A 23,161-nucleotide genomic window follows, 5' to 3' on the forward strand; every position below is an offset into this window, starting at 1 on the left:
CAAGCACTAGATTGGCCGTGATCAGAAACTATTGGAACCGCTTTAAATCCTAGCGTTTGGGGTGGGATGGGAGCCGAGTTTTTTGGCTGTATCTCAGCCTTGTAATTCTGAGCTAGTTTGTTTCAGCCACGGTCCCTCCGGCCTATCAAAAGCCAACGTTAGCACTCTGGGGGCGTGGTTATATTCTTGGGGCTCTGGGAAGTGCAGTTCTCTAGGGCATCAGGCTTATAATACCATAAAAGGCCTGGTTCTCTCAATTCTGAAGCCGTGTTCTGTTGACCTTCTTCTAAGAGCGGTACCTAACAATTATACTGTGCAGAATCCGTAGTTCTCCAGTCCCGAGTCCTTGTCTTCCTAGGTCTTTCGCTGGCTCCGCCCCCGCAAGCCTGGTTTGTCCAGTCGCGAAACGACCTCCTGGCTACAGACCGCACCCCCTTGCGTCGGCTCCTCCTTCCCAGTCCCTAGCTTGGCCCAAGCGCTAGTTCGCGTTTTGAGCCGCTCGTGCCACCATAGCTGCTGCTGTTGCGGCCGCAGCGGAGCTGAAATCGCCGAGCGCGATGCCTGAGGGCGCTGTGAGCCGGGCAGCCCTCGAGCCCCGGGGCTGGTGAGGCTGGGCCCGAGCGGGGGCGCTGACGAGTAGCAGGGGCTTCTGAGGCGGGTGAAAGAAAAGTCTAGGCGGTTGTGGAGGGCGGAGAGCGAGCTCCTGAGGGTCGGGGGTGGGGGAGGGAGGCTCCCTTAGCAGAACGAGTTGCAGGGCCATCACGAGCCCAGCCACATCGTGTCCTCGCAACCGCCAGCCGGTCCCCCGTGAACCTCCCATTGGCCGCCTCCTCTGAACAGTGCAGTTTCCATGGGAACAGTTCGGCGTTAACGGAGAACATACCTGCCAGTAGTTCTACTAGAATCTGCCCCATTCTCCAGTTAAACGCCTCTCGCAGGCGTGGGCCTGGCATCTGTTCGCAGTTCAGGGTCCCCCCCGCCCCTTTCGTGTAGCTCCTTCTCACGTTGTAAGAAACCACGCAGGGCTTAAAGGTGGGGATGAAGGAAAAGGGGAGGGCAATACCTAGGGATAAGAGTGGCAGACAGGTAGGCAGAAGACACCTACTGTGATGCTGAGGTGGCTTCTGCCATCTCAGGCCAGTGAGAGGTCATTTTGGAAGGCTGTTTGGAGTGAGAAGGCAGTCCAACAGTTGAGATAGGTCCCAAGACTGGACAGGGACTGTCCCACCGGGCTCCTCATCATGATGGCCGTGGAAGGGTCAACCATTACCAGCCGGATTAAGAATCTGCTGCGGTCCCCATCCATCAAATTACGCAGGAGTAAGGCAGGAAACAGGCGAGAGGACCTCAGCTCCAAGGTGAGTCATAGCCACCCTCTTTCCATCTCTTTATCTTCTCCTTGCTCCATGTTCTTATTTCACCTTCTTCTTTCTTGGTAAAGAAGAGAGCTAGACACTCCTGTTGGCTCTAAAAGATCAAATATGCAGGCCTCTGCCTCTCAAGCAGGCAGTGATTTGGTTTTGGGTTGGAGGAAAAAGAGTGGTGTGGGTAGGCAGTGCTGAGATTCATCCATGAAAAGAGGTGAATAGTAGGAAGGTGAGTTCAACTATGATCTCACTACAAACTAAGTGTTTGCTTCTGGAAGCTAGTTGATATACTATGACTCAGTTTCCCTTCTTGGAAGGGACTAATGGAACTACATACCCTGTGTGACTAATGTGGCTGCAGTATTGACAGCTGGGTTTATGTAAGACTGTAGTAACAGAAGGAAATACCTTAACATCTTAAGCACCTTTTCTGAAATATTAGTCTGGTAATTGCTCTTATCTGGGGTCAAAACAAATTTATTTCTTTAAGAGACCTAATTAATTAACTGGAGTGTCTTGGCCTTCTTAGGAATGATAACATGCAAGGAGCCACATATGTGCCAGCAAAAACAGTTCTCTTAGTTTGCCCTTGATATTGCTTATCCCATTCACTGTATGCCAAGAGCCAAGTGGTTCCCAGAGGCAAAGTCCTTTTTTCCATCCCATCACTTGTCTGGATTTTGGTCCTTATGCTTTATTCAACTTTGTTAAACCCCACAACTTTGGTAATACAAAAATAGACTAAATTTATTTACTCCCTCAAGGGAATCTATGTCTTTGTTCCCACAGGATCAGATTAAATTGTGTGTCTTATTAGCAGCCTGTAAACACAATAGGCTTGTGTGGTACAGGATTGCTACAGGGAGAGTCATTTGAGACAGTAGCATTTTATTACCTTGCCTGACTGTGAGAGATGAGTAAACCTGGTGAATGAGTTAAGAGTGCTGATGTACAACATGACAGGGTTCTGGGAGGACTCAGTTCAGACCCCTGTCCCTTAGCAGAACCTTAATTGGATTTGAATAAGGTGAACAGCAGCTTTTCTTTATGTTTCAGCAGGGGATATAGTGAATAAAAATTTGCCTCAACGTTCCATGGTGGTGTAGATAGTGATCCTTCTAAGTCCTTTTTTTGTTTGTTTTTTTAAAAGATGGGTTCTCACACAGCGTCGGATGGTACATTCCTATAATCCCAGAAGCTTGGGAGGCTGAAATAGGAGGATTGAAAGTTCAAATCCAGCCTCAGCAATTTAGGATGACTCTGTCTCAAAATAAAAAATAAACAAGGATGGGGATGTGGCTCAGTGATTAAGCACCCTAGGTTCAATCTCTGGTAAAAAAACAAACAAACAAACGAAAAATGGGTTCTTGCCTGTTGCCCAAGCTGGTTTCTAACTTCTGGACTCAAGCAATTCTCCTGCCTCAGCCTCCTGAATAGCTGGAACTGTAAGTGCAGACCACCATACTTTGATTTTTAAAGAACTCTTAATTATCATTGTTCCTATTTTCTAGAGGCAGGAGAGTGAACCTGAAAGTTAGAAATTGTCTTAGATATGACACTTTTTGCTCATTCTTAATACTGCAGATACTCATCTTCATGGCCAGTAACTTGGCAGTGATCAGAACTATTAGAACAATCTTCAGGAATGGAATATATGGCAGAAATATATAATGGAAGTTTAGTTTTCAGTGTGAATACTGCAGTTTTGGTCTGGAATCCAGATAGTACCATCACCATTGTTTAAAACTGTCATTCATCATTAATGTAGTCAACAAGTGTTTATTTAGTCCTATTAGGTATAGAGTCAGGGATGAATAAAACACTAGCTTTACCATCAGAGAACTTGTGACTATTCAAACATGTAAACAAATAATTATAGGGGATTTTCTAGAAGTATGCAGTAAATTATTAATGGAAGCACAGCGTCAGACTATAAGTCAGTTTAGGGGAATTAGGAAAGACATCTTAGAGGAGGGGTTGTTTGAATCATAACTCCTGAGTCAAGAGAAGAGCTTTCCAGGAAAACTGAAAAAAAGGGGACATCTCTGTGATCACCATTAAACATCTCTGTTTCTAATATCAATTCAGTACTTCAGACTGCTTTAAAGCTTTTGTCTGTCCTAAACCTAAGTATGAAGGGAATATTTATGAAAAATTGAGTGACCCTTGAATGATATGACAAAGGAAGAGTGCTATACACCCAAGAGTATGAACAGTTTTTGGTTATCTAGTACCCAAGATGCCTCTTGGGTACCTCCCCACACTCCTTAGCAAAGGATCTTTGCCTAAGATTATTCTAAAAAGCCTGCTTTGTGGTAACCCACATAGGACCTAGTCTGTTAAATTCATGAGTTGCTCTAATATATGGTGGCTGTGGGTAATCAGTAACAGAAAACTTGTGGCTCAAGGATAACTAATTCTGAAATAAAATTTGAAGACAAAAAGACAAGCCTCTTTTGAGGGGGCAATGTCAGGATCTTTATACAGCTCTTACCTTAGGTGGTCTCCTGCTTTGAATAATACTGTTCTAAGGTTGCTTTCTTACTCCTTTTCATCAAATTCTGTATTACTTTTAGAATCATCTCCATATTTTCCAAAGACACAGGGCCTTTTTGGACTAGTCTCACTACCTTGAAATCAATTTCTGCTCTTTTATTTATGTCTTCATTTCCTAAGGTCAGGGATCATGTTCTTTATTTCTTTTACATCACACTGTTTAGGACAGTGTATATAGTATGTACAGTATGTAGTAAATATTAAAGGAGTAAATGAATGAGAATAGTTTAAACATGTCTAATAAGTACAGAAGAATAAAAAATGATCAGGAGGCTTTATGACCTTTTTAGAAGAGAAATCAAAACTAGGAATAATAAAATGATGAAAAAGAAGAGATTCAAGTAAGTGAAAAGAAGTAAGAGATTCTATGGTGGTGCTTTGAGCCTTTTAATATGTGCCTATTTAGTTGAAAAGGATATAAGAGGGCTGGGGTTGCGGCTCAATAGTAGACCGCTTGCCTAGCATGTATGAGGCAGTGGGTTTGATTTTAACCATATACATATGGTTAGATTTGATTTTAACCATATACATATGGTTAAAATGTGATTAAGCTGAACAGGAAGCCCTCACCTGTAATTCCAGGGGCTTGAGAAGCTGAGGCAGGAGAATAGCACATTCAAAGCTGACCTTAGCAACTTAGGGAGATGATGTCTCAAAATAAAAAGGGCCAGGGGCTGGGGTTGTGGCTCTGCGGTAGAGTGCTCTCCTAGCACATGCGAGGCCCTGGGTTTGATCCTCAACACCACATAAAAATAAATAAAGATATTGTGTCCAACTAAAAAATAAATATTTTAAAAATAAATAAATGAATGAAGAAAAAATAGATATTGTGTCCAGCCAAAAAAAATTAAGAATAAAAAAATAATAAAATAAAAAGGGCTGGCGATGTGGCTCAGTGGTAAAACACCCCTGAGTATAATCCCTGCTACCAAAAATAACCAACAACTTATATTTAAATTAAATATATAGTTTAAACGAGAAAGCCAGTAGAGGTGGGGATTTAAATTACTACAAAGAGTAGATGAGAGTTGAGATATTTATAAGGTTTTTAAAGGGAGGAAAGTCTCTTCAGTGGAGTAAATTGAAAAAGGGTGATTTGAAGTTTTGTTCCAGATCTATCTGCTGAGTCTTGATAAAGTATAGATGGAAGTTATTAGTTATAAATACCTTTCAAGTTTAAATCCTGTACATTTGTCAGTTCTTGCCTGTCATCTCAGTTGAGGCTGTTTTCTGTAAGAAGCAAATGTCTATGCTCTTGGTAACTAACCCTCCCACTCTAAAGTTACTGAATGATTTTTATATGGAGGGAGCGGAATTGTTTTTTGTTGTTGTTGTTGTTGTTGTTGTTGTTTAAACAAAGCACAGAAATGGACTGAAGCAGAGCAGGCAAGATTTAAGTTAGGGATACAAAAAGATTACCAGTGCTGGAGATTTGTTAAATTTTGAAAAAATAAGTGAGGGAGGTTTTGAAATATTCCTTGTTAATAGCTATTAATCCAGTCTGGGTTATATATTATTCTGCTGGAAACAATGGGCAGGGGGACTTTCTTTTAGTTCTGTTTTTATGATTGTAAATCTATTCCTTCCTTCCTCACTCTCAAGCGTGCTCTCTTTCTCCCTTCCCCCACCCAACATGATTATACGGTGGTGCTTTGATCTTTTTAATATGTGGCTCTAAGAAGAGTTTGTGTAGGTGGGTTTTATGAAGGAGAAAAGATTGGCAGTAATCTAATTGCAGCTTTTGTTCAATGTTTACGCCTAGATGTTAGTATTGAATTCTTTAATCTATTTGGGAGAGGGAACTTAATCATTTTCCAAGCATGTGAATCATTAGCTCTAGCTTAATGGCTCTCAACTTGGGAAACGATTAGAAAGGCCATGAGGCATCAGAATATTTGTAACATTTTAAAATATACATTCCTGAGGCCCATCCTAGCTCTGTGGAATCAGAACTTCTGAGGGCGGTGTTTGGTAGTTGCATAAAATATTAAGTTTCATCTGATGCCCACTGCTGGTTATGAAACCTTGGACTCGATGCTAGGATCCTAAGATCTGTTTCTTCATATCCAATTCCTCACTGAGACTTCTTTCTGAAAGTATATCAAGCTAGCCCAGTAAGTATACTTTCTTCCTTGAGTAGTTTTTATCTCTTCTGTGTCTTCTAGACAGATTACTCACAAACTGCTTTGTCAGGGATCAGTTTGATAGAACTTTGCATTGTGAGGTCAGATGTGAGGAGCTGATCAGTGCCTTACTAAGGCAAAACAGCAGGAATTTCCCTTGTGAGTAGTAGTAAGAAACTTTATGATGATATCCGGGAGTCCTGGCCAGTCATTGCTCTCACCATTCCACTACCCACTTCCCCTAGAACCCATAGGAACCAACAGTGTTTTAGAGGTTTTTATTGTTGTTGTTGTTTATTTGTTTTTGGTACCAGGGATTGAACTTCAGGGCACTCAACCACTGAGCCACATCCCCAGCCCTATTTAGTATTTTTATTTAGAGACAGGGTCTCCTTGAGTTGCTTAGCACCTTGCTTTTGCAAGGCTGGCTTTGAACTCGTCTTAGCCTCCAGAGCCGCTGAAATTGATGTGTGCCATCATGTTTTAGTGTTTGATACAAATTCTCCAGGCTCCCCACCTAGAATACATGATCAGGAGCAGAAGCCCCTGTGGCCAGCCTCTCACTGTCCTTTGTTGAGTTACGTTAGGTCAAGTTCACATTTTCTGTCTCTGATGTGTTTTTTTTTAATATATATATTTAACATTTAATTGTAGATGAACACAATACCTTTCTTTTGTTTATTTATTTATTTTTTGTAGTTGTAGATGGACAGAATGCCTTTATTTTATTTTTACTTTTATGTGGTGTTAAGGATTGAACCCAGTGCCCCACACATGCTAGACAAGCGCTTTTCCACTGAGCTACAATCCCAGCCCTCTGATGTGTTCTTGAATTAAGCTTGTGGAGTGTCTTAAGATCCTTGGAACAGGTGGTTTACCATGAAAAGTTTCGGTGTTCTCCTGGTTTTGTTTGATCTTTGTTTCATCTTCCTTCCGGCGCCTGCAGCTGCCTTCAGTCTTCAAAATGATTCTCATCAGAAAGAGAATTCCCTCCCTGGACCCAACAACACCTCTCTTCCTTTACTGACTAAAAGTATTCCAGCCTCTTGAAGTTCTGGATTGTTTTTTGGAGGCTTCCTACATCTACTTGGCCTCACTCATTTCATAGTTTTCCAAGTTTATTTTCCCTCTCTCACTTTGCAATTTAGGGCAAGTTCCCCTGTCTTACTTCCTGCCGGTATCTTGAATGTCTTTGGGACCTTGGTATTTCTCTGATTTCACTTCTGTCTTCCGTTTGTCTTCCACATGTGTTTTCATTTCTTGACTAATGAAAAACACAGGTATATGTGAGGCTTTAGCCTGACCTCTGCAATCTTCTTACCAACCCCTAGAATCTCACATTTGGGCTTGTGACTGTTATCACTGCCCTTTGTTTGAAGAGCAATCCAGGGCTTGAAATTTGGGACTGTGTTTATTCACACTAAACTTCTCTGAGAACGTAGTCTGTCCTACTGTTCTCAGCATTTCTGTTGGTTTTCCTTCATGGTCAGACTGCATTGTTGTTAAGGGGAAAAAAGCTACAGTGTTTTCAGTAGGATTTGTTATATTATACATGGCATTCCCATTGCTACAAATTAAGCCTCTCCTTTGGGATTCATTGTTTAAAGCAAGATAAGTCCAGGTTTTCTGCCAGTTTTCTTTTCACAGCAGTTCTTAGTAGAGGTATAGAATGAGAATTACTCCCTTTTTGGGTGTTAACTAACCCTATTAATGGATTTTACCTTCTCTTGCATCTTAAAATTAAAAAAAAAAAGGGCATGTGTTTGGGGGGATAATAATATTGAATATGACAGTCAGACCTGGGCAGTGTGGATCTTTAGGGTTTTTTTTTTTTATTTTTATTTTTTTGTGGTACTGGGGATTAAACCAAGAGGCACTTTACCACTGAGCTACACCCCCAGACCTGTTTTTATTTTTGAAATGGTTTTGTTGCTGAGACTGGCCTCAAACTTTTGTATACTCCTGCCTCAGTCTCCTGAGTAACTGGGATTACAGGCATACTCCACCACACCTAGTTTAGGGTTGGTATTTTTGATCAGATTTTCCAAATCTTTCCTTCCTTCCAGTGGTTATAGCAGCACATCTATAGTGCTTCTTAATTGACCACAGTATTTTCCTTTTTTTTTTTTTTAATAAACTGTTCAGAATTCCTTCAACTTTAATTGTGGGGGTAAAAATATGGAACATTTCAAGTATTTGTGTGTCACCCTTGAGCACAGGCCATTGCTAATCTCTGTATTATTCCAATTTTAGTATATGTGCTGCCGAAGCGAGCACAGTATTTTCCTTTGGTTTAGAAGAACACTTACAGACAAATGATTTTATAGTGTAGGTCTCCTCTTAGACTTCTGTCTTTATCACAGAGAATATTTGTAATGCTTTTTTTGTTTTTGTTTTTATTGCTTTCCTAGTCTACAAAACAGGTTTTTTTAAGACTGAATTCTAAGTTTACACATCTCATCTTTCTCCCTCAAACTGAGGTGAAGCTAAAGTCATTCAGAGTTGAAATTTAAATTTACTTGAAGATCTTGTAACAGCCTTTTGTGAAACCATATGGCTGATTTTTCCCCCCAACTTTGCTCTTTTGGAGGAATCCTGAGAAGGAGGATTCCTTCTTTAGTTCTTCAGATTTCTTTTTCTCCTAGTGCTGGGAATTGAACCCTAGGGTTTTGTGCATTCTAGCAAGTGACCTACCACTGAGCTATATATAACCCCTGCATTCTTCCGGGATTTGAATTTTGCTTTTCATTTATACCAAACTTGAAGTAATTACTAACTTTCATCATCATTTCTTATCAGTTTTTTTTTTAATTTTTTTTAAGAGAGAGAGAATTTCAATATTTATTATTTTTTTAGTTTCCGGTGGACACAACATCTTTGTTTGTATGTGGTGCTGAGGATCGAACCCGGGCCACATGCATGCCAGGCGAGCGCGCTACCGCTTGAGCCACATCCCCAGCCCTCTTATCAGTTTTTGAGGTCTACTTTCCTTTAGAGTGCTTCTGATCTTTTCTCCATAAGTTCAATTGACCCTTTTAAAGGTGCTGGCACTTAAAAATAAAACTTTAAAAAATTACAAAATATTACACATAAGAAAGTTTATGAAATGTAATATTATATTATGAATAATTTTTAAATGTTCTTCTATGTTTACAGCCATCCAAGTTAAAAAAAAATAGAACAATGCCAAGGTGTTTGCAGCTTCTGAAAGATATGATGTTAATAGTGTCGTCAAGGTGTTTGAAAATAAAAATGAGGTTTTATCTTACATAATCAAAATGGGGTGTGTGTGTGTGTGTGTGTGTGTGTGTGTGTGTGTGTGTGAATTGAATTCAAATGAGGATTGAACCCAGGACCTTGCACATGCTAGTTAAGTATTCTACCACTGAGTTACTGAGCCATACCCCCAGCCTCAAGATGACTTATTTTAAAAAATTAATATACCTAAGGACTTGATTTTGATATTTTGTTTTTCAAGTTTCTTTTCCCAACTATGTCCATTTATGCCATTCAGTGTTTTCAGGTAGTATGAACCACCATGTCCAACCTTTGTTAGGCAATTGGCAGTGTATTTGTACTACTAATAATAGGAATAATAGTATTTGCAGTGGTAATAATAATTAAGATTTATTTTGCTATGTACTAGGTACTGTGCTTTGCATTTTACATGTATTATTCAAATTTTACTCAACTCTACCATAATCCCATTTTTGTAGATAAAGAAAGTGATGATAGGAGAGGTCAGGTGAGTAGAGGATGGTTACACAATTAGTAGATGGCCAAGCTGGAATTCAACCTAGGCTTTCCTAACTCCAAAGCCCACCCACACTTATTCAGTTATCTTCCTAGGGAGGATTTAGGTTCAAAATATTGCACTGAGCACAAAAATATGCCTTGAATTGCTGTAGCCAAGAGTCATCTCCTACATTCAGCTTAGGAAAAGGTATTTCCTTTAAAAAATATACTTTTTCTTCACTATTCTCCATAGAACTCAATTTAAATTCTTATACTTATTTTAGAGCCATCATTCAGTAATTCCTGTTACTCTATATTGCTTCTTTCTCATCTCCACCTCCAAATTTCCTGAACTGTTTCCCCCACTTCTTGTTATGTGGTACTCTTAGGTTTTGTTTTTGTTTTTTGGGTTTTTTTTTTTTTTTTTTTTTTACCTGGGAGTGAACTCAGGGGTGCTTAACCATTGAGCCACACTGTGGTACTATTAGGAACCATGCAACTTGTGGTTTTGTGGGAATTTGAATCAAGTCGATGGGGTGCAGCTGCGTGGTTCTAAATGACTATAAGTTACAAGAAGTTGCTGCTTCTCTGTTGGAGTTGTATGGGGAGTGAATTGAAGACCTACAGATGACTTGGTTAGTTTTGTGTGTGGGTGTATTACTGAGCTTTAATCTGTGGTGGCTTGGTTGGCAAGTTGATTGTGTACTTTATGCTCTTGATTAGTTGCTAGTCTATCCTAGACCTATTCCCTCTGAATTCCACCTCTTTGTTATCTTTACAGCTCACAACTGACCTTGTTTTTGAAGCTGTGGAGAGTACCTGGATCAAAATGCCTCTTTCTGTGTGGATAGGAGAGGTTCTAAAATGTTCCATACTAGGAACTGATCTGGTTTATGACAGTTAGGGTTCAGTGAATTTGAACGTACATAAAAATAAGGTCACTTGCCCACCTGACTCCTTTGGGCTGTGTGGGCTCCAGGGTTGCAAAGTTCTTGAGCAAGTGCCTTGCCTTCACCTGGTTTCAAATTTGAATTATTTTGATTTCTTCTCTCAAGAAATGTGATTTCATGGTATAGTACAAAAGCATGGGATCTCAAGGCCTGCTTCCCTGCACTGCCTCAGTTTGCCCTGAGCAGAGGAAGCCCTAAGCCAAGTGGTTTGGATGGCGGGCAGCTCACGGTAGTTTGCTATAGTTGGCAAGGAGGGAGGAGGGTGGAGCATGTTAAAAAAAAAAACCCAACTCTTGCCACCTCCCAGCTCCTACCTTAGAGAAAAGCAAGCAGCTGCTTGTCAGAATTAAATTTGCAGCAGGCAGGTAGGCCTTCCTCTGCTACCTTGACACTCATTGTTGGCTTTTCAATTTGCAGAGGACAGTATTTGCACATCATGATTGTTTTCATATGACTTAATAACCTACTGCAGACTTCTCTAACAATGTTCTTTCTGCTTATGATGCCCTTCCTCCCCAGACTGCTGGGTCTCTCTTGTGAGGACTGTACTGCAGCTATCACAGACTTTGCCTCATAACAAACTCAGAACTGACTGGTGAACAAGGCTTCTCAAGAATTAATGGGTAGGCCCCTGGGGCTGGGGTGGGAGTGGGGCAGAAGTATTGCCAAAAGGCAGACTCAGGCTCACCCTGAGACTCTGCATTTCTACCAAGCTTTGAAGTAATGCCCAAGCTGTCTTACTTGGGCCACACTTTGAGTAGCCTGGTGGTGTGAGTGCATGTAATTGAGGGGAATATATGTGTGTGTTGGGGTTGGGGAGCAATATCCTCACATCTGAGGGAGCTGACCTCTCTCATTTGTAAAATTGGAATACTAATGCCTTCCAGGGTTGTGGTGAGGGTTAAATGAGATTTAGTGAATGTGAAAGCACACTGTAAGCCCAAATAACTTTACAGCTATAAAGAGATTGCTAATATTATCAGGGTTCACAGATTTCTAGAATACCAAGTAATTTTCTTCTAGTTTGCTGGCAAGATTTTATTCCTTCAAGTTTCCATTTGTGAGCAGTCCTTTTTTTTTGCAGGTTCGGCTTCTTTCATTCCAACATTTAATAATGACACACTCTGCATGGCTTTTCTTTGTGACCTGTCCTCTATTTTTTTCTTTCCAATATTCTGACTTGTATCAACAGTACTTTAACTACTGACCAAAAGGAGGGCATAGCAAATGTTATTTATTCTATTTTATTTTATTTAAGAGAGGGGGGGGGAGAGGGAGAGGGAGGGAGGGAGGGAGGGAGAGAGGGAGAGAATTTTTTAATTTATTTTTTTAGTTTTCCGCAGACACAACATCTTTGTTTGTATGTGGTGCTGAGGATTGAACCGGAGCCGCATGCATGCCAGGCGAGCGCGCTACCGCTTGAGCCAATCCCCAGCCCGCAAATGTTATTTTTGATACCAACTATTGTGTAATTTATTTCAGGGCTACAGATATAAGTTTTCTAAAATGAAAAAAAGAAAGTAAAACCAGTGAACTCCAAGGGGTTGGAGGGGTCCTAATTTTCTGTCAGGATAGAAACCACTAGGGTGGTGAGCATGCTTTTTAACAGCAGTAGCTTCTCCAGATATGGGAATAACTTTTTATTTTAGAGCAAATTCATTATACTGAGAAATAATTTGAGAAGTGAGTTGTTCCTGTAGTTTCCTTTCAGTCTAAGAATTTACAGGGAGTGTAAAAACATGTTTGTTTATAACCTATTAAGTCTCTATAATGTTGTGACCAGAATATTTAAATATTCTATTTAAATAATTTTTGCTTATAAAAACAAGATATGTGAAGATGTACGGATGTAAGTAGAGTCATACCTAACTTGTACTGTTGGAAAGCATACATTTATCCACCTTGCTTAGAGAAGAATTTGATAATATATATTAAAAGAAAAATTTGTATGTTCATACCTTTTGATCTAGAAGTTATAATTTTGGTGTCTTTATGCACATACACTACACAGATGTATAATTGAATTTTTTTGGTGTTACTCATAACGGTGATGTCTTTGAAGTTATCCAAGTAATTATCAATAGGGGACTGGAATACATCCATGAAATTAAATTCTCTGTACCTGCTAAAAAGAATGAAGTCATCTGTATGTACGGATATGGATGGATATATAAGACAGAAATGGGGAAGAAAAGCAAATTGTATAACAGTTTCTTGTTAATGACTATTTATATGTTTGTTAAAGCATATACATGTGAGCATATGCATATAAAAAAGTGAGGCTATAAATACCAAATTGTTAATGTTGGTTATCTCAGGGAGGGATAGTAGATTATGGTATACTTTCACTATCTACATTATATATTTCTGTAATGTTTGAATTTTAAACAATAAACTTGTATTATTTTTGTAAGTAGAAAAACAATAAAGATGAATGTCTCTCCAATTTAAACGTGTGTTTGATATTTAAGTCTAAAATGTTTAAAATTTACTGTAGGGCTGGGGATGTGGCTCAAGTGGTAGCGCGCTCGCCTGGCATGCGTGCGGCCCGGGTTCGATCCTCAGCACCACATACCAACAAAGATGTTGTGTCCGCCGAGAACTAAAAAATAAATATTAAAGAAATTCTCTCTCTCTCTCTCTCTCTCTCTCTCTCTCTCTCTCCCTCTCTCTAAAAAAAAAAAAAAAAATTTACTGTATATTTCATCAAAGCAGTTATACACAAGTATTACTTTAAAATATATCTCAAGTAATAGGCTTAGTTTTTAAAGTGGTAATAGATAATAACAATTTTTATTTCTTGCAAATCTATGATTAGAGCTTGTTTAATTTTACATAATTCATTTCTAACATCTTCAAGAATATTTTCTTGGTTAGTAAGTTTAATAAATGAAATATTTTTTTGATACTTCTTGAAGTACATGTGCTTTCTGAAAAGATTTTACACAAGTAATATAGAGAATCATAAAGAAGAAAAGTCTTTCATAATTCTAACCTCAGAGATAATACTGTTAATACTACTATCATAGATACATCTGTTTCTGATTATAAAGGACCTGTGTGTGTGTGTGTGTATGTGTGTGTTATACTGGGTATTTAACCCAGGGGTGCTTTACCACTGAGCCACATCCCCAGTCTTTTTTATTTTTTATTTTGGGATAGGGTCTCACCAAGTTGCTGAGGCTGGACTCAAACTTGTGATCTGCCTGGCTATAAAGGACATTTAAATCTCTTTTTAAGCATAACATTGGTCATTTAATTTTTAAAATTGTCTTTATTATTTTTTAACTTATTTGTGTGTGTGTGTGTGTGTGTGTGTGTGTGTATGTGTGTTGCTTGGGATTGAGCCTAGGATCTTGTACATGCGAGACAAATGCTCTACTGCTGAGCTACACCCCCAGAACTTTGAACTTAACTCTTCGCTCCCTCCCCCCCGTCCCTCCCTTCCTTTCTTCCTTCTTCTATTTCTTCCCTCCCTTTCTTCCTTCTTCTATTTCTTCCCTCCCTACCAGTACTGGGGATTAAACCCAGGGATGCATTACCACTGAGAAACACCTACAGGCCCCCCGCCCCCACCTTTTTTTTTCATCTTTTTTGTTGTTGTTGTTGTTACTAGGGATTGAAGCCAAGGGGCATTGAGGTACAGCCCCTTTTCTTTTTATTTTTTTATTTTGAGACAGGGTCTCACTAAGTTGCTGAGGGTCTCTGAGTTGCTGCAGCTGGCCTAGGACTTGGAGATTCTCCTGCCTCAGCCTTCCAAGTTGCTAGAATTATAGGCATGCACCACTGTGCCATCTTGTACTTACTCTTTATAGTGTAAATGAGATAAGGGATAAGAGTATTTGTGGTGATTTATGCACATGGATTATGTCATTCAGGCCCTCTTCTTTCTGGAAAGGCATCAAAGTCTTACTTCCTGCTCCATCTTCTAGGGCAGGCAGTGACAGATAGTTGGAGAATTCTCTGGAAGAATTAGTAAGATTAACTAGAGTATTCATAAGTATTTTTATTTAAGATATTCTAAAGAATTAGATTGGGGCTGGCATAGTGGTACACGTGGTGAACACCTGTGTTCCCGGTGACTTGGGAGGCTGAGGCAGAAGGATCATGAGTTCAAAGTCAGCCTCAGCAACTTAGGGAGGCCCTAAGCAACTTTAGCAAGACTCTGTCTCTAAATAAAATATATATATATAAAAAAAAAAAAGGAATGGGAATGTGTCTCAGTAGTTAAGTGCCCCTGGGTTCAATCCCTGGTACTAAAAAAATAATAATTTTATGTATATAAAAATTATATATATATATATTATATATATACACACACACACATGTGCATGTGTGTGTGTGTGTGTGTGTGTATGTGTGTATGTATGTTTGGTAGGAGAAAAAGGAATTTAGTATTTAAAAGATGGATTCAGCCTGGCATGATGGTACATGTCTATAATCCTAGCTACTCAGGAGGTTGAGGCTGTAGGATCTCAAACCAAAGGCCAAGTTCAGCAATTTATTGAGACCCTGTATCAAAAAGAGAGCTGAAGATGTAGCTCAGTGTTAAGGGTTCAATACCATAAATAAATAAAAAAGATTCAACAGACATATTAAACACTGTGACCTGGGATACAAGCATAGTTTTATGAGACACAGTCTCTGCCCTCCAGTTGATTATAGACTATTAAGAGAGATGAGACAAATCCATTGAGAATTTCTGTATAAGGTACTAAGTGGTACCTGCTGTGTGGGTGATGCAAGTTAAATGCTGCTGTAAGAGTCCCAAGTAGGGAGAAATCATTTTGGCTAGGTGATCATTGAAAGGTCCAGACACAGGGGATATGACTTTTGAGCTGGTCCTCAGAGGAAGGGATTCCAGGTAGAAGAATATAGCTAAAGCCCTGAGGCTTTTTTCCAGAATAATAAATAATCCAGGTTGATAAATGCACATGATTCATATAGGTGAGTAAAAGGAAATAGAAGAAAAATAGGACCCGTTGATGCTAGGCTAAGATATTTATTCTTCATTTAGCTGACAGTAAGAGCCACTGAATGTTTTTGAACAGCAGAGAGACATAATCCAAGCTCTGCTAATCAAATGTTACTCTGACAGGTTAGGGAGGGAAGGACAGTGTGTACAGTAAGAAGATTGATCTGAAAGCCATTGTTATATCCAGGAATGTAGTGCTGAGGGCTTAAACTGAAGTGATGGCACTGAGATGGAAAGGAAGTAAGTATTTTGTAGAGAATAATTAGTTGAAGAAACATTCCCTTTTCTCAGGGAAACTTCATGGCACAAATTATTCTGATTACAGGGGCACTGAGAGCCCTCCCCACATCATTCTTGTTCTAGGACGCACATTCACTTTGTACACTTAGTCCAGATAAGGAACAATTAGTAATCTCCTCAGTTATTAAATTAGAAACCAAGAGATTAAGAAAACTAGGGTATGTAGAGATAGTGTCCCTTCGTTCCCTCCTCTTCAGTCTAATGCCTTCCTTACTTCTTTCTCCATATGCATATAAAATCAGTTTTTCCTGCTTCTGACACTGCAATGCCAGTTGCCTTGGAAACAGGTGTCAGCTGTACATATATATTTTATTAATTTTAATATTTATTTTTTAGTTATTGGCGGACACAACATCTTTGTTTGTATGTGGTGCTGAGGATCGAACCCAGGCCGCACGCATGCCAGGCGAGTCCGCTACCGCTTGAGCCACATCCCCAGCCCCATCAGCTGTACATATTGACTATAGGTTGTAGCATGACCTGGACATGAGCAAGCTCTGACCACATGGGATACTCTGACATTAGGAAAACCCTCCCTTCCTCTTTTTTTGCAACCATCTCAGTGAGGAAAGGTCAGAACTCATTTTTAAGACTCATTTCAACTACTGATAAGTTCTGGTAATTTAAAAAATACATTAAAACTAGCAAGTGAAGACCTCTACTTCATCCTGATGCCCTCTGCCCTACTGTTTTCTTTCTTTCTTTTTCTTTTTCTTTTCTTTTTTTTTTTTTTTTTGTTGTTGTTTGTTTTTTAAAGAGATGGAGTTGGGCTGGGGATGTGGCTCAAGCAGTAGCGCACTCGCCTGGCATGCGTGCGGTCCGGGTTCGATCCTCAGCACTACATACAAACAAAGATGTTGTGTCCGCCGAAAACTAAAAAATAAACATTAAAAAAAAATTCTCTCTCTCTCTCTCTTTAAAAAAATAAAAATAAAAAATAAAGAGATGGAGTCTTGGATGTTATTCAGGCAGTTCTTGAACTTTTGTGTTCAAGTGATCCTCAGCCTCCCAAGTAGCTGGGGCTACCAGCACACCCCCACTATGCCTGACTGCCCTCTGCCTTCTATTTTGGGCCTAAGGCCTGTTGCTAAGACCCACATGGAGGCTTGGTGACTTCCCTCTGTGCTCTGCCAGAAACAGAAACATTCTCATGATGTTGGGAAACCTGAACCCCTTTCTTAGGATATCATAGTTTCTGGAAAAGACAGCCCTAAATCTAAATCCTGGTTCTTCTACTTACTACTTACTTTATTCCTTCATCTGAAAAATGGACTTAATACTAGTCCTTCATAAAGTTGTCAAGGATATTAAATTAGATAATCTGTGTGAAGTACTTAGAATGGTTGCTGCTACACAGAGCATACATTCAGTAAATGGTAGCTCTTACTGCTGTAGCGCCTCTCTCTACACAAGAACCTCTTGCCCTCCCCCCCCCCATGGGTATCTTTTCAGACTTGGAATACTTTTCTCCTCTTAGTCCCAGGAGTGGCCAAAATTTGAAAATAAAATGGCAAGATGCTTTAAGTTTAATAGTTCACAGCCTGATCATTAGAACTATCATTAGAACCACCTAGAGAGGGCTTTTTTAAAAATTATTTTTAAATTTTTTGACAGCAGGTTTGACTATATTGCCCATGTTGGCCTCTAACTCCTAGCCTGAAGCAATCCTTTTGCTCCAGTTTCCCAAGTAGTTGGAATTATAGGCATGCCCTACCACACTGACTTTGAAGAGTTTTTAATAGGCACATTCTTAAACCTTACCCTGTATCTTTTGATCCAGAATCTTTTTTTTTTTTTTTTATGGTGCTCGAAATTGAACCCAGGAGTGCTCTATCACTGAGCTATATCCCCAGGCCTTAAAAAAAATACATATGTTATATATACATTTTTTTTTTCCTTTTTGAGAGGGTCTAGCTAAATTGCCCAGGTTGGCCTCAAAACTTGAGTTCCTCCTGTCTTAGCCTTGCAAGTAGCTGGGATTACAGGCAGGCACCACCATGCCTAACTTGATTCAAAATCTTGAAAAGCCTGGTTCAACTGGTGCAAAACCCTCTCTCTCTCAAATAAGGCTGTGGAGATGTAGCTCTGTAGTAGAGTGACCTTGAGTTTAATCCCCAGTATTGCAAAATAAATAAGTTAATTAAATAAAAAGTAGTTGCCAGCTGTGGGATAAGATATAGAAATGGGATGGGGACTGCAATCTGAAAAAAAGAAAAAAAAATTCTCGAGTAATTCTACTGATAGACCAGGTTTGGGATTCTTTGTTCTAGTTTCCCAGTCTCAGGGGTTTATGGCTAGAGGATCTCTAAGGTCACCTCTTCCCAGATTTACCTACCTTAGAAGCTGAGGCTATTTTAATTCCAGCACAGGAGAGTTGACTCAGTTCCAACTAATTCTCAGCTATTAAGCAAGAAAGCCTGGTTTTTCTGTCTAATTGGAAATTGTTGGTTTCTGGAAACCTTTGTAGTATATACTTTAGATAGTGGAACTGTAAATCAGTCTAACTGGGTAGAGATAAGAGCAGAGTCAAGAGGCCAGGTCTGTTTGCCTGTCGTGGAATGGCCATTTTGCCCCTACTTACCTTTGACCAGTTGGCATTTTGGACTTTGAAGGAGTCATAGTAAGTGGTGTTCCCCACCCCCATCCCAGGTCCAGTATCGAGTCTCTGCCCAGCCCCCCAAGTCTCTGCATAAAACATGCTGACCTTGGGCTTCCTTTGTGGCTTTTGCAAAAGTGGCAATTCTCAGAATCTTAGTGGAGAATCTTCTTTGTGAGATTAGAGTGTAGTGTGTGGGCAAGAGACAAACATAGTTATTCTTAACCTGAAGGCAGGGAGGGCAGGGCAGAGAGTCTCTGCCTTAGACAGGTCTCTAACATGCTTGTTTATAGAAATAGAAAGCCATGATTTGGCTGAAATGACTTACAACTCAGGTATTTATAACTTGTATTGAGTGGAATTGAGAAGTGGGGGAAGGGGGAAGGAGGAAGCTGGTGGCAACAAAACATGGCAACAAAAACAGATTGGTTTCATTCCAGTTGCTAGAGTTTCATTACCAATTTGAGGTCTGCCAAATCCTAGGTGACCTTGGCCTTTGTGACTCAGGCCTCTTAGTTCTCTATTTTGAGGGAACACCCATTCCCATGCCATCAGCAGAGTCCCTGTAGTGGTCCTCACTAAGAAAAGGAGAGAAAATCTTTACAGTTTATGCTAGGGTTCCAAGCAAGAATCTCTTTTCTTGTGCTGCCATTGTCTTGGCTCCCACAGACTGGTTGTTTCACTGGCTGAAACCTTCCCTATAGATCATGGACCAGTTGTATTCAGGGCCAGAGAGGTAGGCAAACAGACACCACAGCAGAGTAAGACAGAGATTAGAGAAGTTTAGAAAGCCTTGCCCAAAGATTCTGGGATTGTTTTTAGGGGTCTGGGACTACTGGGGCCCCTGTGTGGTACCACCTGCATTGCATATGGTCTGGATTCTGAAGAGTCCTTTCTTTTCTTTACTTTTTGAAATACTGGGGTTGAACTCAGGGATGCTCTACTACTTAGTACATCTCAGCCCTCTTTATTTATTTTTTTTAAAAATTCAGACAGGGTCTCACTAAGTTGCCCAGGGCAACCTCAAATTTGTGATTCTCTTGCTGCTGCCTCCCAAATAGCTGGGATTATAAGCATGTGTCACCATGCCCAGCCTTTACTTCTTGTAGTGCTCACTTGTCTGCTCCTCCCATCTAGGAACTCTCCCCTTCACTGGTTTCCTGGTTGTCCTCTTTCCTAAAACTAACTGCTGGGCATTGTGGCACATGCCTGTAATCCCAATAGTTTGGGAGGCTGAGGCAGGAGGATTGCAGGTTTGAAGCCAGCCTCAGCAAAATTTAGCGAGGCCTAAGCAATTTAGAGAGATCCTGTCTCAAAATAAAAAATAAAAAGGGATAGGGATGTGGCTCAATGGTTAAGTGCTTCTGGGTTCAATCCTGGTGCCCAAAACAATAACAACAACACAACAATTAAAAAAAAAAAAACTGATACCTCATTTTCTCCATATGCTAAAAACAGGTTTCCCCTCAAGCTGTCTTTAGTTTCTCTCCTATTCCTCTTTTCTTCTCTTTTCTCCTATCTCATTGGACTTTCAGTGGTGGTTTTCACCTCCATGTGAATAATTCCTTTTTTCCTTTTAATATTTTTTTTTAGTTGTAGTTGGACACAATATCTTTATTTATTTATTTATGTGCTGCTGAGGATTAAACCCAGTGCCTCACACGTGTGAGGCTAGTGCTCTACCACTGAGCCACAACCCCAGCCCCCATGTGATTAATTCTTAAATGTTTCTCTCTCCAAGCATTAATTTTATGTTGCTAAATTGAGTGTTTATGTAGTTCCTCTCAAATATCTCTAAAGTGCCTCAGATTGAACATGTCTAAAACAGATGTTATGTGCTTCTATCTCCTTGGACTTGACTCAGATCTTCTTTCTGCTCATGGCATCACCTTGTTTGCTACATCTGAGGTTCAGAATTTTGAGTTTGTCTTTTTTTCCCCCACAGTTGTTCATTGCCCAGTCTTTCTAATTCTGTTTGCTTTATGGCTTTTGAATGCATTTCTTTTTCATTCCCACTATCTTCCATGCTGGTCTAGATTTTCATTACTTCTCATCTGAACTATTGTAACAGCTCCCTAATTAGGCTCCCTGCCTAGTATGTCTCACATACATTATCACCAAAACATAGCTTTGATTGTGTCTCCTGTTTGGAATCCTTCCATGGCTTCCCAGAGCCTGCAGGTTACCCCACTTAGTTTGACATTCAAGGTCTTTCCTCTTCTGGTTACATTCTGTCTCTCCTGACTTAATACTCTCATACAATCTTTGCTTTTACCATTGCTCACCTGCTGTGTTATTTCCTGTCACCAAACGGGCTCATACAGCTTTCTTTACAGAGGGTTTCTTCTCTCTGTATTTTCTGACTTACAGTGAGACCCAGATACTTTCAAGAAAGCTTCCTTGTTTCTCTTCCCTGTTTGCTCAAAAGTCATCTCTCTTCCTCTTCTTTATGACCTTTATTACATGTTAGATTATTGTATAATTAACCATTCATCTTTCCTAATGGATTGTGAGGGCAGTGGGTAGAATCTTCATTTTAGGATTCCCTCATAGCATTCCAGTGACTTTGAAACTTTTATTTATTTATTTATTTATTTATTTTTGTACTGAGCCTCATCCCCAAGCCCTTTTAATATTTTATTTTGAGACAGGTCTCACTAAGTTGTTCAGGGCCTCACTAAATTGTAAGGCTGGCCTCCATCTGCCAGAGCAAAAGCTGGTCACAACTCACAACTCTTGCTTCATTCTCCCAGGTCACTGGGATTACAGGCATGAGCCGTCAGGCCTGGCTAAAATGTTTTTTGTTTGTTTGTTTTTTGGTACCAGGGATTGGACCCAGCGGCACTCAACCCCTGAACCAGCCCTTTTTTATATTTTAGTTAGAGACACAGTCTCATTAAGTTGCTTAGGGACTTCCTAAATTGCAAAGGTTGGCTTTGAACTCTGGTTCCTTCTGCCTCAGCCTCCCAAGCTGCTGGGATCACAGGAGTGCACCACTGTGCTGGGCTTAAGATGTATTTCTTTCTTTTCTTTATAAATGAACTCCTATATACTCTTTTTTAAAAATTTTTATTTATTTTTTATGTGGTGCTCAGGATCAAACCCAGTGCTTCATACGTTCGAGGCGGGCACTCTACCACTGAGCTACAGCCCCAGCCCTAAAATGTATTTCTTAATGTGGATTGTTCTCAAAATTTTTTGAAAGAGCCATGCATGGTGGCTCACTTACTACTTACTATGCAATATTTTGTACTATTCTGTTTATTCATTATCAACTAAATGGATTTCAAGTCTCATTAATAGGTTGCAGTCTACAGGTTGGAACTGTTCTATCTAGAATGAACGGGTAGCCCTGTTGCCTGTGGTTTTTTTTTTTTTTTTTTTTTTTTTTTCATCTCCTTTAATGAGAGCCAGAAGAACACTTAAACACATGGTTTTATTCTTTCCTTCTCTCTTGAGAATAGGCTACTAAGAGGTTATCTGTTTATCTTATTAAAGTGAGGAAGAATTGGCCTGCCTCCTTTCTTTCAGGAAGACACAATACTGCCCTGCCTATTTCATATGGGGAGTGGAAGTCATGTAAGCCCTTCCTCATAGGATACTTTTATCCTGCAGACCAATAGCCTGGCTTCAAAGGAAAGATGACACCTTGTGTCAGGTTGGTATAGGCTTTCTCCATCTCTCATCTCAACACTCTCCACCTGCTAGAGCAAAAGCTGGTCACAGCTCAGGTGTTCTCCCTGCTTCTAGGCTTCATTGTGGGTGTGGAGTACAAAATGGATGTTCTTCTTAGTTCTGTGTTTTCATTTGTGCATGAAGTGGTGTTCCTAGGGCTGTGAAAAAGATCAGAATGCCAACTGCATGAGACATTTGTGTCCCAAGACACTGGCCACAAGCAGTTACCTGGGCTGTGATATCTCTTGGGCTAAGTTTTATTGGCATTTGGATCTTGAAGGTTTGGAGCTGAAGTTTCTATCAACTTTGGGCCACATCCAAGACTTTGAGGCTATTTCTTTCATAGGGACTCTTTCCTGCCTCAGTTTCTTCAAGTAATGCTTAGTCCAGAACTCTCAGACTAGTAAGCTTATTTTCTTATGTGTAAAGATGCTGTAGTATTCAGGAGGGGTTATGTCATTGAATCTTAGTGGTCTAAGAACACTTGGCATTCCCAAAACCCTATTAGGGAGTCCATGATATCTTCCCTTGTCCAACTATATAGCCAAATGAGGCCAGATTTTTTTTTATATACTTCAACTAGCAGATTGAATGCAGATGCAGATATTAGAATCCAGCTGTTTTCTATTAAGGCAGACATTAAAAAGCTTGGTAAAAATATAAAACAGTGCCACTCTTCTTACTAAGTTTTTTGGGGAAAATAGTTATTTTTAATAAAAATGTTAATGAGTAATGGATTTATTATTATTACTTTTAAATGACTTAATAAATAAAGTACTTTCTATTGTGATTTCAAATATAGTAAATATTGGTAAATATAATCTGTACAAACAAAGGCTCTTTTGGGGTCCTTGATTAATTCTAAGATTATGAAAAGGTCTTGA

At 39.8% G+C, this 23,161-nt stretch overlaps 1 protein-coding gene, 1 long non-coding RNA gene and 1 other non-coding gene across 7 annotated transcripts in view; 2 read left to right on the forward strand and 1 right to left on the reverse strand.

Annotated features, from left to right (window-relative positions):
* The first annotated feature begins 515 nt into the window (after nt 1-515).
* Mapkbp1 (mitogen-activated protein kinase binding protein 1) overlaps nt 516-23,161 on the forward strand; it is a 54,337-nt gene continuing 31,691 nt past the window's right edge. For 2 of the 5 annotated variants that reach the window (XM_077799847.1, XM_026392532.2), the window contains exon 1: nt 703-1,358. In XM_077799847.1, the coding sequence (XP_077655973.1) occupies nt 1,242-1,358 (117 nt within the window). In that variant the 5' untranslated portion in view covers nt 703-1,241. Of the gene's footprint in view, nt 605-702; nt 1,359-23,161 lie in introns of those variants that run through there. The other 3 variants (XM_026392510.2, XM_026392521.2, XM_026392503.2) reach the window with 2 other exon arrangements.
* Nucleotides 5,961-11,989, forward strand: LOC113185431 (uncharacterized). The gene is made up of 3 exons (XR_003301127.2): nt 5,961-6,037; nt 11,251-11,354; nt 11,816-11,989. It is a non-coding gene; the product is annotated as an uncharacterized LOC113185431 (long non-coding RNA).
* On the reverse strand, nt 8,219-8,323 carry LOC113186171 (U6 spliceosomal RNA). The gene has a single exon (XR_003301238.1). It is a non-coding gene; the product is annotated as a U6 spliceosomal RNA (small nuclear RNA).

The sequence above is a fragment of the Urocitellus parryii genome, chromosome 6, assembly GCF_045843805.1.
Source record: "Urocitellus parryii isolate mUroPar1 chromosome 6, mUroPar1.hap1, whole genome shotgun sequence".
Lineage (NCBI taxonomy): Eukaryota > Metazoa > Chordata > Mammalia > Rodentia > Sciuridae > Urocitellus > Urocitellus parryii.